Genomic DNA, 17,754 nt, shown 5'->3' with positions numbered 1-17,754 from the left:
ACCATTTGCATGGAGTATTATTTTGCATTGATTGTACTGAAGTAATAGACAATTATTGAAGTCAAAATGTCATGCTTTTAAGCGCCCCGTTTATCCTACAATGTGTAATGATCAGACTGAATGAAACATCATTGAGGGTTAAAGTTTATTCAGGGGTTGGGCGGTTATTCCTTTTGTCCATCCAGCAGCTCCGTGACCACAAAGCCTCCCTCTTAAAACGAGTTTCGGAAGCTGCGCGCTCCTCCCCAGCTCGGGTTTGTGCGGAAAAAAGGACAGTCAACTGTGTTAATGACATGAGTTCAAATGGGGAAGCCTCGCGTTCGCTGGCTGCGGCTTCCTCTTTTAAAACTGTCCAGCAACTTCAGGAGGTGCCCTTTTTCCAAGAAAAGTTTGCTGATCGCGAGTGGATGCGTGGTTTATTTGTTTCTCGTGGTTTCACACGTCGGGAACTCGCAGCCGCGACACCGGGACAGGAGGATCGGTGAGGACGGGAACCGGCGCGCCCGCGGACCGGATCATCGTGTGGACGCGCAGCCGGAGTCCGCGGGTCCGAGCGACGCGGCCCCGACCAGATCCAACGTGGTCTACATAACGCTCAGATCTAAGCGCATGAAACCCGCTCACATACGAGGTACAGTTCGACCAAAACTGAGGAGGAAAGCGAAGAGAACTAAGGCGACCAATGCACCAATTACGCAGAACAAACTCGACTCCGCGGAGCTGGAAACCGGTGCGTCCTGGAGAGAAATCAGTGATGCGCGTTATAAACCACTGGATTTAATCCAGTCATCACATGACAGGGAAGCGGGCACTCAGGCGAGCTCAATCCGAATTTACAGCCAAAGGGCACCGCCGTGGTTCAGCGCGCAGGACCTGAAAACCATGCGCTTTCTCGCAGATGCCAAAGTTTTACGCGTGAGAGAAATCTCTCGTGGGGGCGTCCCGCCTCTCCTGATGTTTGAGGGGGAGACCACCGCCCCTCTGACCAACCACAAACACTCAAAGAGGAGCGCTGCGTGCGGGGGGCAGTGCGGAATCATCCGCAGCCCCGTGGATAACACGGAGGTGTTCGCCTTCCACCTGGACAGGGTGCTGCGGCTCAACAGGACGCCGCCGGCGGTGAGCAGGAAGTTCAGCTTCTTACACGGTACGTTATTTTTTTTCATTTCATTTCATTTCATTTCATTTATTCCATTCATGGTATATCTTCTTAACAATGTTGTACAAAATTCCAAGAAGTACACATTATCACCATGAAAGAAAAGGAGCAGGAAGAAGAAAACTTATGATACCTGCCCCTCTCTGTTAATACAATTACATTGACTTGCTGAACACCAATCTATCTATACATATATAAACAAGAAAACAAACAAAAATACCACTCTTCTATCTATTTTTTTCTCTTTCTCCTTCTTCTTTTTTGTAGGCACTTATCTTTTCTTTTTTAAATATTTTCTTAAGCTGACACAAACTTGTGCAACTTTTCAGTTCCTTGCTTTGTCTATGCCATAATTTTACACCTGTAACAGAAATACACATTTGTTTTATGTTTAGCCTTGCAAAAGTATGTTTGAAATCAAATTTAAGTCTGTTATCCTCATCCTCCAATCTGAACAAATTTTGTAACTGTTCTGGTAATGATCTTTTTTTTGCTTTAAACATTATTTTTAAAGTTTGAAGTTCAACTATATCCACTATTTTCAATAAACCTGCCGAAATAAATAATCTGTTTGATGGTTATTAATTGATTGATTGAAATCTTTAATTCGAGCATACATAAAAAACAATTACACAAAACAACAAAAAAAAAGAATATAAATAAACAGTCATTTAAACAAAATCAAAGGGAAATAAACCATCATGCCCGAAAAGGAGTAGGAGGAAGAACAAATTATGAGGTCCTACCCCTAGTTTCTATTTCAGTTTTGCTTGAAAAATACAAATAAGAACAAAATATAACAGCAAGCTTTACTTTATAAAAAAAATTATACCTGTTATTACCATAAAAAAAAAAAAAAAAAAAATCAAAAAAAAAATCAGCCTTATAAATATGAATATAGTTGAGCATTATAAATATTATACCTGAGCTTTATAAATAAATGATATACCAGAGCAATTATAAATAATGTACATATACAACACACACACACACACACACACACACACACACACACACACACACACACACACACACACACACACACACACACACACACACACACACACACACACACACACACACACACACACACACAAGTACACAGCCAGGAAAGACATATTTGTTCAGGTGTAGACTGTGAGCTGAGGAATTATTTGCTTTATGGTCGTGTCAAAAAAAATGTGGCCTTATTTCTTTTAATCCATCACACAAGCAAAATTTACAGCATCTGCATAAATCCTCCTTGCCATTGGAAAAAAGGTGAAGGTAAACTATACGAGAGGGTTTCTCTCCTGCAGGGGGTGCTCAGTTGCTCAGGATGGAAGAATTAGTTTATACTTTGGTACTTGTATGAAAAGTGTATAAAAAAATGCATGTGTGTTAGATTTAGATTAGTGCTGTCAGGCGATTCAAAAAATGAATCTAATTAATTACATGATTTATAATTAATTAATCAAATTAATCGCATTTTAATCTCATATCTGCTAAAGGTCCCCAAATAAAGAATTTGAATTCTAGGACATTGCAAAATTGCAGTGCATGACTAATCAGTTGCATATAATAAGAAGAGAAGATTTGAAATCCACATTTTTATTGGTCATAAATGAAATTCAAAAGAAAAAAGCTCAAGCACATCAGCAGACCAATTAGGCCGGGTGCATTATTCAAAAATGCAATGCAAATACAGTTAAATAAATAAAATTCAGAAATAAATACGGATGAGTCTCAAAGAGATGAGATAAGAAAATTCTTTATTTTCTCCCTCAGTGGAGAAACTTATTTTGTTGGCAGCAGTACACTTAGCACACACATGCAGGGGAGGGGTAAAAAGACTAAAAAGTAAAAAATATATAAAAAATACAAAAAATATATATAAAATATGTATAATTACAGAAATATGAGCAGTATATACAGTAGATTGAAAGAAACAGTGCAAAAAAGCAGGTAGAGTGTGTGTGAGGTAATAGGCATTTAAGCAGACTTTCAATTCAAAAGTAAATCTAAAGCTGACTCAATACAGCAATTCAAGTACTAGTAGCTATAACGTTTACAGTGGAACTTTTCCGGACATGTTTAGCGTTTAAATGATAATTCAGGCTGGAGCAGCTCCGGTGATAGGAAAATTCTTTTTTACAAAATGAACAAATCACTGCGTTCTTGTTGATAGTCCCGTCTTCTTTCTTTTTATACATAAACTTGCCGTTCAAAGGCCCTAGCAAAGATCTGCTGAGTCGCTCACCCGAGTCGTCCAGGTCTGTCACCTGCTTTGTTAGTTTGACCAGCAGCAGGTTGGAAGTAGTGGCCTACGGGTCCCTCATTGGGCCAAATTTAAAATACTCGCGCATTTTCATAACGCGTTAATTAGCAGTGAAATGAATTAATCTAATTAAGGCGCTAAACTGACAGCCCTAATTTAGATATAACGTCTGACCAGAGCTGACCACACTAACCCTCTCCTTCCCTCTTCAGATGGCCAGTCCTGCCCAGTGGTGTCGTGGGACGCGTCGCTACACTCCGAAGCCAATCCTACACACCTGGACACGGTGAGGTTAACGTGGGGAGAGTACCAGAACTCTCTAAAACAGAGGTGCTGGCAGAAAAACATCAGCCCCAAGCCCGACTCCGGCTGCTCCACAATCCATCACCATGAGTGGAGCAAACTAGCGCTGTTTGACTTCTTGCTACAGGTAATTAAAGCTGTTTGTGATGTCATGATTACTGTGAACATTTATTCATCAGACTTAAATGATAGAGTTCACATCCCTCTGAATGGAGAAAAATGCTAGTGTTATTTTCCAGTTCTGTTGGTTTATATTCCATGAATATTCCATGCCTTTTAGAATTAAAGGAAAAAATCTTAAATGGATTCGGAAAAATCTCTTTATTGTCTGAGTGTTGCGAACTCCAACAGCTGTTATTACTGAGAAAGCAGACGCTCCCTTGTTGTTCTTTGGCTGAATAGATGCTTTATTTCGTGGGTGGGAAACCTCTGTAGATTGCAATTTGGCACAAGTCTCTTTAAATTCTTTATTTCATTTAATTTAGTGAGCGAAATAACCAGAGTCAAATTCCCTGTCTTGTTTGACCTGACTTGGCCAATAAACCTGATTCTGACTCGGATTCTGATTAATAGACCAAAGTACACGATGTGAATTGGGAATTTTGTCTCATTTTTTCAAATGTTGGCAAATCTGTATAACTACTAAATTGACTCACACATCCATTTTAAATAATTAATTAAACATTACAAAGGGTTTCTTCATGTTAAAAAACTCACTTTCATTTTGTTTTGAAGGCTTATCTGCTTACTTTTAGAAAGCATTATCTAGCCCTCTTGGTGTCTCGTCCTACTATGTCACACAGCTTAAATGACGAAACTCGCACACAGAGATACAGTGGACATCATAGCAAAGGAAACCAAGAGATTCAAAAGAGTAATGATGGAAGACGAACCAAAATTGACTGAATGTGATACCAACCACAACTCATATTGGAGTCTTTTACAAAAGTGACCTAACTTTGATAATGATAGGGAGGGCTGCTTTAGTCCTTTCTACTACTTCAAACTCAGTAAAGATCATCAATCCTTGATTTTCAACTGCAAGATAAACTAACAAGGAACTCATATTGTGAAATAAAAGCAATAGATTTCATGTTTTGTTTTTGTTTTCCATTCGCCTGTCCAGCACTTTGGCCCATGTTGTTGTTTTTAAAGTGCTTTATAAATAAACTTGACTTGACACTGATCAATATATTCCTAGAAGAGACATTTAGGTCAAGTCTGGTCTCCTTTTGGCAACTATGGTTAATTTTAGTAAGTGTTTAGCAAAATGTTATGTGGGCCAGACATGCTCCAAAGGTCAAGAACAGCACCTCAACTGACTTATGACACATGTTGTGAGAGCTAGATGTAGCCCAGATGTCATGAGTCAGCACTGAAATAGGTTTTTGCAGCTATTGTGAGGGCGAGGCGTGGATCAGAGGGCCAGGGTCTATTCAGAATCGGGTCATGTCCGGCGGCTATGTTTATGTTTAGAAAAACTCACTTGAGTCAATGACTACGTTTACATGCAGTCAACATTGGGGTTCAGGTCAATATTCCGGTTACTGAAACAATGGGAATAATCTGTTTCCATTCGTGAGCAAACAGGGTTATCCCTGTATACATGGTGATTAATCATTTGGGAAATCTGGATCAAACCAGCGACGGAGAACGTCATGATGCAATTCCCCTCATTTCCGCTTCTTCTTCCTGTATCCAAATCCAAAACAACAATAACAGCAGCACTGAGGATAATCAACAGCCTTTTTCAGCGTCTTCCAGCAGAGCTTGATCTGGTCTTGCGTTCCTACAAATGCTGCTTAGCGCAACTTTTTGTAAATCTGGCTATCCCGGTACTTTCTACCGTCTACAAATGCCAAAATATCTTCATATCTTCATATCTTTCATTCCATTTATGAAGTGATTAGTCTCCTCCTGGTCTTGCGTTTCTCCATGTTTATAAGAAGTTCCTGGACTCAAAAGACTAAGATTCCTTGTGAAAAGAACATATGCAGAAAACAAATTCCTGTTCCTTTTGATGGGGAAATCCCGTTAGGCTATACATGACCAAATATTCAGGTTAGAAAAGGAGTAACCCAGGGGTCATTTTTGGGTTTTTAAAAACCGGAATATGAGCAAATTCCGGTTATTCAAAGGGGTTATTGGTGTTTACATGGTCGTGCAAAACCGGGTTATTGCTAATATTTCGGTTAGAAAAGGGTTATTGACTGCATGGAAACATAGTCACTGCTGCCATGTTTGGACCAAACGTTGTTTGCTATCTGCGTCGTCTCTTTGATATTTCAATATGTGGAAACTGTTGTTTTCATGAGAGCTAAAGTTGGACAAATTAACACACTTGTGAATAAATGTTCACTTTTTTTTGCCTGTCATTTGTACTGTGAAATGCCATCCAATTACTTTCTCAACACACACTACATCCCTGTACAGTTTTTAATTCATCTGACTTCTTGTGCCTTCTGTTGCATCGGCAATCAACACCAGGCCGGTGCCACCAAACCGTGTCAACGTGTTTTACAGATCATTCTTCAATTTATTCTTCAAAACCCTCTCTATATTTTTCTGCATTTAAAGTTTCCATTATATAACGGTATCATATGGAAATTTGTTAATAGGTAAAATAATACACATTTTCCAAATGTGAATTATTCCAACACTTATCTGTACATTAAGACTCCAATGATGACATTAGGATTATACTGAAGAATTTCAAAGCAGTGTGTTTTGTGGTGATTTGAAACCAACCTTGTCGGAAGTTTTAGACGTAAATAATTTTTTTCTACAAAGTGACAAAATTCTGTATTTCAGTCAATGTGTTAGTATTAAACTGAGTTTGAGACTGCAATGAAGGGTATTTTTTTTATTTCAGTCCAGTTAAAAAGCTGTACCGTAGAAGACAGAAATTTGACGTCAGTTTGACCGGATGTTGACTACGATGCAGAGAGAGCTATGTTCAGAGGACTGTCTGCTGGATGAAGAGGCATCCTGGATATAACTTGTTTGTTTTGTGTTTTTTCTTCGTTCATTTAATGCCTTGGAGGATTCGGGTTGTCCCTGGTTGCTGATTTCTTTAAGGATGTCTGTTAGCCTTAAATTAATCCCCAAAGCAGCTGTGTAACTCAGCAATCTGAAGGTCTATAGTCAGTTTAATAAATTAGTACTACCTTTGCCAAGAGGTGTTTTGTCTCTTTACAAAATCTTTTTTTTTGTCTTGTAAAACAAAAATTAATTAAAACAACAAGTCTCCTGAAAAGAAGAGCTTGCCAGTTGTGTTATGTGCCTGTCAGCGTCAATGTTTTCTTGTATTTTACCTGTTTTATATTCTAAAGTCACACTTAAAAGTAACTCCACTTCTCTGTCACTCTAAACGAAAGAGTCTCATCTTGGAATTAACTGGAAGTTACTCGTGTCATTTGTTGACGTTTTTTTCCCGGATTCCGATTGGCTAGCATGACTTTATGCTTCTCGTTACACTGCCCCCTGTAGGTTTGGCTGCTCATAGCACCTTAACAGCGTATTTATGCGGGTTTGTGTAAATGATGGTATTTTTCAAAACGTAGAGGGTGAAATATCCGTTTTTGTATGTGTAAACGTGGCCTTAGTCCCAGCTGTTCTTGAAATGTGAACTCTCTCCTCAGATCCACAGCCGTTTGGATCAGAGCTGCTGCGGTTTTAGGCCTCGGCAGGAGGATGTGTGTGTCGAGCCGGGCTACCGTGTTGCTTGTGGGGACCAGGACAACCTACAACTGGCAAACATCGTCCACAGGAAGCACGAACCCAGACGCCTGGTGTTCAGCAGCAACAAGGGCTTCTTTGACCGCAATGAAGACAACTTGGACTTCAAGCTACTAGAGGGAATCAAGGAGTAAGTTTGAATTAAAAAAAGTCGATCTTGGGACAAATACTGACATCTTCAAGGCATGTTTTATGAATGAATGAATTAATGTTTATTTATTTCGGTACATTTGTAACCGAAAGGGCTTATATATACCTCCCCCTTTTACTGGTACCTTACATACAAAGCTCAAGACATTGAGATGAATTATCAGTAAACTCAAATATCCCATCATAACAAAATAAAGAAAGGCACAGAGCTCAAAACCCCAAAATAACTTAAATTTCCCATCATAGCAAATATAAATAGCGCATAGCTCAAAACCCAAAATATAACAGTACAGAAGTTGGCAAACTTAATTTTCTACACCATAATGAGAAATTACGTAATTTTTATAGTGTCTTTTAAGGCTTAATAGTGTACAACATGATTTGATATTTACGGGACAGTTGTTCCAGATGTTCACCCCTTTGACAGATACACAGTGATTTTTTTTACATTGGTTCAGGTTTTCGGTTTATCAAATAATAAAGTTCCTCTCATGTTGTATCTGGTGTCCCTCATTTTAAACAGATTCTGGACAGGTGGCGGTAGAAGTTTGTTTCTGGCTTTGTACATGGTTTGTATTGTAATATAATCAACTAAGTCCTTGAATTTCTGAATTTTTAAGCAGATGAATAGTGGGTTGGTCGACTCACAGAAAGGATTTTTACAGATGATTCTTATGGCTTTCTTTTGTAATAAAAATATTTGATTGGTATTTCTTTTATAAGTGTTTCCCCAGACCTCAATGCAGTATGTCATATATGAAGCTATCAGTGAGTAATATAAAGTGATTAATGCATTTTGAGAGAGGAAATCTTTAGCTTTGTACAGAATTGCAATGGATTTTGACATTTTAGATTTAACATGATTTATGTGCGATTTCCAGATTAGTTTATCATCCAAAATTACTCGAAGGAATTTGTTTTCCGATACTATTTCAATTTCAGTATTATTTGTTGTTAGGTTTCTGCTTAAACTCACCGCTTATTCCCAAATATCATGCATTTTGTTTTACCAAGAGGAAGTGATCATTTGTTTGAATCAAACCGTTGTTTGAATTTTTGTAGTTCCTTCTCCACCATGGCCAGAAGCTCCCAAATGATCCCCACTACAGAACACTGTTGTATCGTAAAATAAAGAGTATTTCTGCTGTTATTGATCTACTATATTAAATGTACAGCAATGATTGTGATCAGATTTTGTCAGAAGTGAAATAGCAAATTGCTACACATATTTTCTTTTTTTTTTGTTCAATGAAACTTCCTGATGATTTTCCATGCTTCCAGGGTCCCAGTCAGGGTTAGTTAGCACTTTAATTCTTGTCAACACAAGAATTATTCACCTGGCCCCATTCTGTTGTACATGATTTAATTGAGTCACAGAATTATCAGCAAAGCTTTGTCCTGCAATATTTACTATCAATTGTGCTTTTATTCATCACAGGAAAAAAAGCACATCTTAAATTTTGCACTAAACGTGACTGTGACAGGAGGCATATGTGTTGTGCAACGATGACAGGAGGTCCATACGTGAGGGAAGAGGTTCTCCATTTATGTAATGGAATATTGGAATATTGAAAGAAGATAAAATCAAATCAGTCAGCACTGCAGAGCTATACTACATGTGTTTTATTGTTTTGTTGTTTTGGTGGATGCACAAATGGACATACGGTCATTTTCTACATTTTCACCAACATTTTTTCTCCATGCAGAAAAGTTACAAAATGACCAGGATGCAATGATGCCAAGTAAATCAAATAAAGACATTGACATGGCTTTATATCCTGGAATAATGACTTTTATACAGATATATCTGGGGTGGACAGTGGATGACAGTTAGTTTGTTAACACAGTGTATTGATTCACTTCCAGTTGTTTGAGTAATGGAAACAGAAGCCTTGGCAGAAAGACCCCCCTCTCCCTGGCTACCAGTTATTCTGGGAGGATACCGATGCATTCCTTGGCCAGCTGAGAAATGTAAAATAAAGTCCTGGGTCAGCCTTCGGTTCTCCTTCTGGGGGGACAAGCCTGGAACATCCAGGAAGCACCCTTAAAAGATGTCCAAACCACTTCTTAATGTGTAGGGGCCAGTGTTGTGCTAGTTACTGAAAAATAGTAACTAGTTACCGTTACTAGTTACTTCATTAAAAAGTAACTCAGTAACTCAGTTACTTAGACCAAAAAGTAATTTACTATGTAAGTTAGTAGTAGTAAGTAACTATGAAAAGTAACTTTTTACTTACTTAAAAAAAAACATTAATTTAAATGCTCCCATTAATGCCCCTATAGCCTTCATTTCAGCAGGTACTGTATGGATTTGCATTGTGCATCGTGTTCTGCATTCTGATTGGCTAAACAGTCTCCCCGCTTCTTCACTTCCTGTGTCAATAATGTTGGTCGCTTAGCAACAAGCTGAGAACGGCCAATGAGCTTCAGCAGCAGCTCAAGAACGGAACCCTTTGATGAATCATTCATTACAGTTCTCAGATATAACCGATGGTAGCATGTTGGTTTATAAGAATCTTTTGCCCAGAAGAAAAAACAGCGACAACAACGACCCATAACTATGTTATTCTCTCGGAAAAAACACACCTGCACCGCGGCTTTAGCAGAAAAAGACACTACAGAGCGAGTCGGGATGCAGTGGCTCAGAAGAGCAGGGAAATACGTGCGAGGCGGTGCTGATCTCCGCAATTTGAAGCCTTGTATAAAAAAAAGGTTGCTACTTCGCGGATTTCACTTATCACGGGTTCTTTTTGGAACGTAACCCCCACGAAAAACGAGGGATTACTGTAATGACAATATCTCCACGTTGCGAAACTCGCCTTGCTCTCTTGGCTCGCCGTGACCGGTCATGTTTGTGAATGCACACAGACTCGCCCAATACGTTTCCTCCGGTCTCCGGGGAAAAGAAAGCTTCACTGTAGCCAGAAATAACAGAGTAACGCACCGTTTGGTAACAGTAATTGAGTTACTGAATTTAAAAAGTAATGCGTTAGAGTATTAGTTACCGCCAAAAATAACGGCGTTACTGTAACGCGTTACTAAATAACGCGTTAGTCCCAACACTGGCAGGGGCAGCATCTCAACTCTACGTATCTCCCTGATGACTGAACTTCTCTCTCTGTCTCTAATGGGGACTCTCAGCACCCTGTGGAGGAGACTCATTTCACTTACTTGTATTTTGCTATGACATCTTTTCTGTCACTACCTACAATTTGTGACCATAGGTGAGGGTAGGAACACAGAGGCTTCTGGCTCAGCTCTTGCTTCACCACCTCAGATGGTGCACAGTGTCCATGACTGTACCAAACCGTTTAAGATATACTTAAATCAAGACAGATTGACGGAAACAGATTTGGGAGGCCTGGTTATTTTCCCTGCAAAACCAGTCCAGATTCCCTCTCAATGTTGCCAACAATAACATCATCATCCTCAAAGAGATACAAATCCTGACATTGCTGAACATGGCCTCGTTGGCCCCTTGGCTGTGCTTAGAAATTCTGGCTTTAAAAGTTATAAACAGAATCAGTTGCAAAGGGCAGCCCCGAACTAGTCCAGTTCCCACCTGGAACAAATTCAACTTATCCTGGCAATGCAGACCAAACTCTGGGTCTGTTTGCACAGGGACTGAATGGCCCGTAGCAACAGGCCATTCAGATCCTGCCTTTGAAGATCAGTGTAGTTTTAGGACCTTACTGACAGAGCATTTTATTACATTTATCTATTTCATTACTGTTTTGCATGGTTTGGTAAAACTGGGTGACAGATTAATTTTTACATGTGGGAATGGCCACCACTGGAATAGATTTTATTCTTTCTCTTTTGTCTCAAAAACCAAAAATGGTGAGTTTTAATATTGTCCGTTTTCTTGAAACATAACTGCTTTGGGAAGGTCCTTAATTAATGTTCTCTGTAGTTTGGGATTTCCTTGGTTGCAAAGTTGAGAGGGGAAGAAAAGAGACTTGCTATGATTCTTCCAATATTCCTGTGAGAGAGTGGATGTTAGACAACTTTCATACCCTGTTTTTAACGTTTATCACTAAATTAAAACTTTAAAACTGGATAATCTTCATTGTCTGCACTTAAAATTGATATTTTGTTGCCTGTAACAATTTTTTGAGTGTTCAGATTACTGTGGTGAACGGCTCAGCCACCGTGGAGGTTCAGGGCCTTTGGGCGGAACCTGGGACTCACTCCGGAGATTATAATTCTCATTTTGATTGGCAATACCACGGTGTCCTCATGATGAAGCTCAAGGAGTTGGCCGGGGAGAAGGGAGTGGGGATCTTTAATGAACCGGTAATGGACAAACAGCAGAAACCTGCTGTGTGGATGCATTTAGATTTGGCTCAACGAAGTAAATGTTGAGGATCATGGGTTCCTTCTCCACATCTCCATTGCAGAGACGCTGCTTTCATTTCATCCATCTTTGATCAATAAATCAGTGAGTCACTGACTAGACAGTAGGGGTGTAACAATATATCGTGCCACGAAATTTCGCGATACAAAAAACGTCACGATATGTGTCGTGGAGGTGACAAACTGTAGCGCGATATTGGGTTATTGATATTAATATATTGTGTTTTCTAGTAACATCCTATTGGTGCAGCGGGATCACGTGACGACCACGCCTCGACCCGCGGACCAAAATCTGACTACGCTCAGAAGAAACTAGAACCGTTTTGCGGTCCCGATCACGGGACTCTTGGGGGGGTTTTGAGCTCCGAACTTTTACTTATAAGGTGAGCATGAATCAATCTTTTTTATGATGTAAAGATTGCGTCGTCCCCAAAGGTGGGAGGATGAAACGATAACGGGGTTCACCTTACGGCCTCAGGCTGGGAGCATGTGAAGCTCTTAGCTCTGGCAGAAGATCAATAACAGTTATGCTGCATTTTGAGTTTGGGACTTTTCATAGTTTATTTATTTACTTTTATTTATTTAAGCATTATGATACAGATTTGAGAATTGGGTTTACACTAAAAACCTGATGTTGGCTTGACGCCACGCCCCGGTTTTGCGCTTCTCCACTACTTTTTCTGTAACTATTCTGCCGAGGTTCTAAGCGGCTGAGTCGGCTGTATCTGACGTCATCACATTACAGACCACCGATTGGTCGGGGGGTTGGAGTCAGACGTCTGAGTCAGGAGGCGGAAATCAGCAAAAGAGCGACTCGCGGCTTCTTCATTTTATTCGACAGGATACAGCAGCAAAAGACTGTTTGGTGATCCAAGTCTGAGGTGCAGATGTTCATAAACCTGGTGCTGAGGAGAGAATTAAAAAGGGATGTAGACGGGCGATAAGGAACGACCAGATCTACCAGGAGCTCTGTCTCTTCATAGCTGCTCGCGGCTCCAGCTGACTTTTCAGCAGCCGAGACAAACAAACAAAAAAAAAAGCGTTGCCGCTTGCAGTTTCTTTCACTCTCATTTTTTAACTTGATATCGAACACAAGTCACAGACCCAGCAGCACATTTATCATCTCCTCCATGTTCTACATCTTTAGTGTTGTTGTCTTCTCCGTTTAGATACACAATCAAATACACAGCAATCACAGCAGCTTCGCTCCAACCTCTTACTTCTCATCTAAAAAGTGTCTAAAAAGAAACGAGGGCAAAGCGAGTCGAGTCGCGCTGAGTAGGTACTAGTGTAAAAGCCCCAATAGTTAGTTATCTAACATTGTCTGACCGTGCAACCCGTATCCAACCAAGGACCAACGTTAATGTGTCAGCTGAACGGTCCGACAATCAATCAAGCACAGCGGCTTCATCGCTATCAAAGTCGTACAAAAACATTTTGTTTTTAATTTAATGAAAATTTAAGGATTTTAAGTGTGCCTTATAGTGTGAAAAATACTGTATGTGAATTTTTGGCGCACAAACAAATTTGAGGTTAAATCATATTTGAACTGCAAAGTCTCTTTGTTGGCACTTCATTTGTAGCTATGTAGGTCTATTATTGTCGTAACAGTATAAAATAGCTTGTTACAGCTCTACTACACCTTCTAGTAGACATGTTGACAGAAGAGCATGTTTCCTCCTCTGATTGCACCTAGCTTGCCTTTTAATTTTGTGCGTTTACTAAAAAAGGCAAATGAGAAAGCACTACTACAGAAACTGATTACAACATGCTTTTGGCTGCTATATCCTGAATACTACAGCTTCAACTGTCATCATCACATGATAAATATATTACCGGTATATCTGAACACCAAACCATCCATCCGCTAACTTCTTTTTTTTGTGATCAATTGTTTTTTTATTTTTTTTGTTGATGCATACAATTAAATCGAACAATTATGGACGCAATTGTATAGCAAAAACCTTTAAATCAGCAGAGCCTCCACCCCCTTCTCTCCTATTGGACACAACTTTCTCTCTTCTCCCTTCTCTCCTATTGGACGTGCCGATATGTTGTCACAGCGCGGCACGGTGAAATTAAAAAATTTTCAATTCGGGCAGGCAGGCGCCCTCTTGCCCGCCGCCGAGCTCGGCAGCAGAGCGGTCCGCTCTTGCGCCGCGGTAGCACATAAACAATGAACGGGATCGGCGGTGGCGGTCTGCGCTTTGCGCCCTCTATAGTAGTAGTAGTAGTAGTAGTGTTTATTTCGAATATGAATCATATAAAAAAAGAAAGAAAATAAGACAATCGTCTTAACATAACGGGACATAACAAAGTACATATTCGAAAGGGAGTGAGAAGAAGTAAAACTTATAAACTCTCACCCCCTCTCCTTAAATATGACTAGCTAACACATGCGAACATAACATTATGCAAACATAAAAAAATAAATAAAAAAACAAAAACAATCAAAACAAGACAATAAAAACATTCAACTATGTGAAAGAGTTTATGACCATTGTTGTTTTTCCCGGGGTACGGAAGAGGAAACTCCTTCCGCGTTCATTTCTGACCAATGAGAGAACAGTTGGTTCATGGCATTTGTTAACAGCTATTAACCACTACAGATGGCTGCCTTGTGAACACAAACGGAAAACAACTGTATCGATTTAGCCCCTGAATCGGAACAAAACAAACGGGCCACAGGTCTGGAAGCAGCCTTAAACACCTCCTGAGGGAGGCGTCCTGAGAACCAGCTCAACTGGCTCCTCTCTAGTTGGTGGAGCAGCAACTCGACTCCGAGTCCCTCTTGACTGAACTTCTCACCGTATCACTCAGAGAAATGTCCGTTTGGTTTTGTTTTTCCTCTGACACATTTTCCTTTTCGGTCTTGTATCTTCTTAGGTTTCCGGAGCAGGCCATGTCCGTGTTGAGGGGCAGGAAGCTGAGGGAGAAGCTTCTTCAGTCTCTGTTTCTGGACGAGACATTCTGGGAGAGCCAGGGAGGACGACAAGGCATCGACAAACTGATTGACGTTATTGAGAGGCGATCAAACGTCCTGCTCACCTACATCAATGCCCACGGGATCAAAGTCATTGCAATGGATGCATGAATAGGAGATAAGTAGCCAAGTTATTGAAGCATAAATAAGTAAATTAACAGTCTGATAACTGTTTCTTGTCATGTTTTTATAATAGTTACATGTGAGTATTTAAAGTCTGTTTTGAGTCAAATTTGATGTTAAAATATTTGCATATTTTGTGTTTTGCACTATACTTCACCTGTTCATAAGTGACCAGCTCAGAAATGAGAGATTAAGAAGTTTTCCTGAATGTTATTTAAAAGTTTTTCACAGAAAACAAAGTTTTGATGACTCATTTTGCACTTGGGGACATATACTAACCTTATGTCCAATAAAAGCTTTTTCGTAGTTTTAGTTTTGATGCAGAGAGTTAAGGTGGTCTGGGCTTTATGTTTAATACATTTACAGTTTGCACCTGGCTTGGCACTTCAGAGGAACTTTACACTTGTATCACTTTTATCACAAGATTAAATGTTGTCAACCATAAATATAAAACTGCTCCAGTAAACTGTAAATCTGAGTTTTCTTTTTTTTTGCTATGTATAATGGAATGATAAAAGGTAAACAGTGCCTTCAAACATTCTGAGTCCTCTGAAACACTAGTCGGTACACACTTTTAAATAAAATGCATCTAGGTAGGAAGTCTAAAGTCACCCTTCTTGGCCTATAGAAGCTTAAACATTCAAGAGTTTTGTGAAGTCGTGGGTGGGAGGAAAGACAGGGGTAATGGATGAGAGGAGACATGGTTGGTTGTCAATAACCATAGAGTTCAGCCCTGCCTCTCTTGCACGCAGCCATCCATCTCTAAGACCTTGGGAAGTCCTTCAAATTATTGGTTTATACATTTTTCTTCAAGTAATTCTCAGATGGGATCTTGCTTTTCTTTTTCACACAAATCCATTGTCCCTGAAACTAAATTACTAGCAAATATGCCACCCGGATTAGCAACTGTAGAAGTTTGTGAAAATTTGCACCCATTTTCACAGTTGGATCATCAAATGTTGTCACCATTACAACTGTCCCAAATTCGATTTATTTGTTTTGTTTTGTTTGTTTATTTTGGTCATCCAAAAAACAATGTTGCATCGGTGCAACCATCATCATACAGCACACATGGGGAAAACAGCAAAACCAGAGAGGAACTACAGAGATGGCTCAAAAAGATGTGACCAAAAAAGGTGGAGGCTGAAGCATTATCATAGAATCAATACACACACACACACACACACACACACACACACACACACACACACACACACACACACACACACACACACACACACACACACACACACACACAAAAGCCCAGTAATAATAGTTACACTATAAAATTTGGTGTCAATGAATTACAATATATCCGCATAGTTTATTACAGTATTTTTTTATACCCGTTGATAGTCTTAATTTTAAACATTTTTTTGAAGGTATGGATTGAACTACACATTCTTAAGTTCTTTTCGCACCAATTCCATAGTTTTACACCATTTACTGAAATACAATGTTCTTTTGACTTTGTTCTTGCCCATTGGTTTTTGAACGAACCGGCATTTCTCAGTTCATATTTGTTTTCCTGGATTTTGAACCGCTCCTGGATACTGCGTGGAAGGATAACCAATAAGGTTTGCAACTTGACTATATCCCAGAATTTGAGAGTATTTAAATTTATAAAAAGAGCGTTGGTGTGCTCATGGAATGCGTTTCTCTTTATAATACGTATTATTTGTTTCTGTAATATGAAAATTGGTTTTAGATGGGTCTTGATTTGGTTTCCCCACATCTCCACACAGTAAGACATGTATGGAACTACAAGGGAACAATACAAGAGGTTGAGTGACTTTGAGTTTAAAAATTCTTTTGATTTATTTACAATTGCAATGGTTCTAGATATTTTCTTTTTGACATAATTAATGTGTGATTTCCATTTTAATTTATGATCAATGAGTGTTCCAAGGAATTTGTATTCTTTTACTCTTTCAATGGGAATATTGTTGATTTTGATAGAAATGTCTTCATTGATCTTTCGGTTTCCAAATATTAAAAGCTTGGTCTTGTTTATTGGTGTCAAACCACTTTTTCATAAAATCCATCTCCCCTTCCACTGTTCTCAGTAGCTGCTCCACCGCTCCGCTGCATACCATGGCAAAGCAAACTGGTGTCATCTGCAAATAGGACACATTTAAAGAACCTTGATACATTAACAATGTCATTAATATATAGTAAAAATTTGGGAAAATTTGGGAACTCAAAGTAACGAAACAACCTTAGTATGACGTGTTAAGGATGTGTAAACTATTTACATACTTTCTGTACACATTAAAATTACTTCAGTTTGTCTTTATCTATATAATAATAATAATCATACACCCAAGGGTGTTTTAACTGGGGAATATCACTTGGACAGAGTCCTGTCCACAGGTCACAATAAGCTCTGTTGGTAACTTGTTGTTTTTGTAGTAACAGAAGAGATATTGATTTCTCTCCCCACATTGCTTTTCACAATACTTATTAATAATTGTCTGGCAGGAAGCTTGTGAGCCAATGCACAGTGTTTGAACCAGCTGCCCTCTTGAGAACAAAGGTGGGCACGCTTCAAACCCCAGACATTTGAATCTGACTATCTTGATATAACTTAATTCACTGCTAAAGATCGTGACATGATACTGTAAACTTTTAAATCCTTTTTAATCTCCGGAAGATAAAAGAGAGGTGAGGAACATTGAGAGGACC

The 17,754-nt window shown here is 39.3% G+C and overlaps 1 protein-coding gene across 2 annotated transcripts; it reads left to right on the top strand.

Moving 5' to 3' along the window:
• The first annotated feature begins 217 nt into the window (after window positions 1-217).
• On the top strand, window positions 218-16,209 carry gask1b (golgi associated kinase 1B). 2 transcript variants are annotated; one of them, XR_009782883.1, is made up of 5 exons: window positions 218-1,147; window positions 3,629-3,846; window positions 7,361-7,587; window positions 12,195-12,346; window positions 14,850-14,973. XR_009782883.1 is itself a non-coding variant. In XM_061724900.1 (4 exons), the coding sequence occupies exons 1-4, from the start codon at window positions 304-306 to the stop codon at window positions 15,055-15,057; spliced, it is 1,497 nt and encodes a 498-aa protein (XP_061580884.1). In that variant the 5' UTR covers window positions 230-303; the 3' UTR covers window positions 15,058-16,209. The 2 variants fall into 2 exon arrangements, 1 of the variants encoding a protein (XP_061580884.1); XM_061724900.1 differs by lacking the exon at window positions 12,195-12,346 and having other exon boundaries at window positions 230-1,147; window positions 14,850-16,209.
• The last annotated feature ends 1,545 nt before the right edge of the window (window positions 16,210-17,754 follow it).

The sequence above is a fragment of the Cololabis saira genome, chromosome 7 (assembly GCF_033807715.1).
Source record: "Cololabis saira isolate AMF1-May2022 chromosome 7, fColSai1.1, whole genome shotgun sequence".
Lineage (NCBI taxonomy): Eukaryota > Metazoa > Chordata > Actinopteri > Beloniformes > Belonidae > Cololabis > Cololabis saira.
Note: the sequence above shows the minus strand (reverse complement) of the source record. Positions and strands in the feature narration are given on the sequence as shown.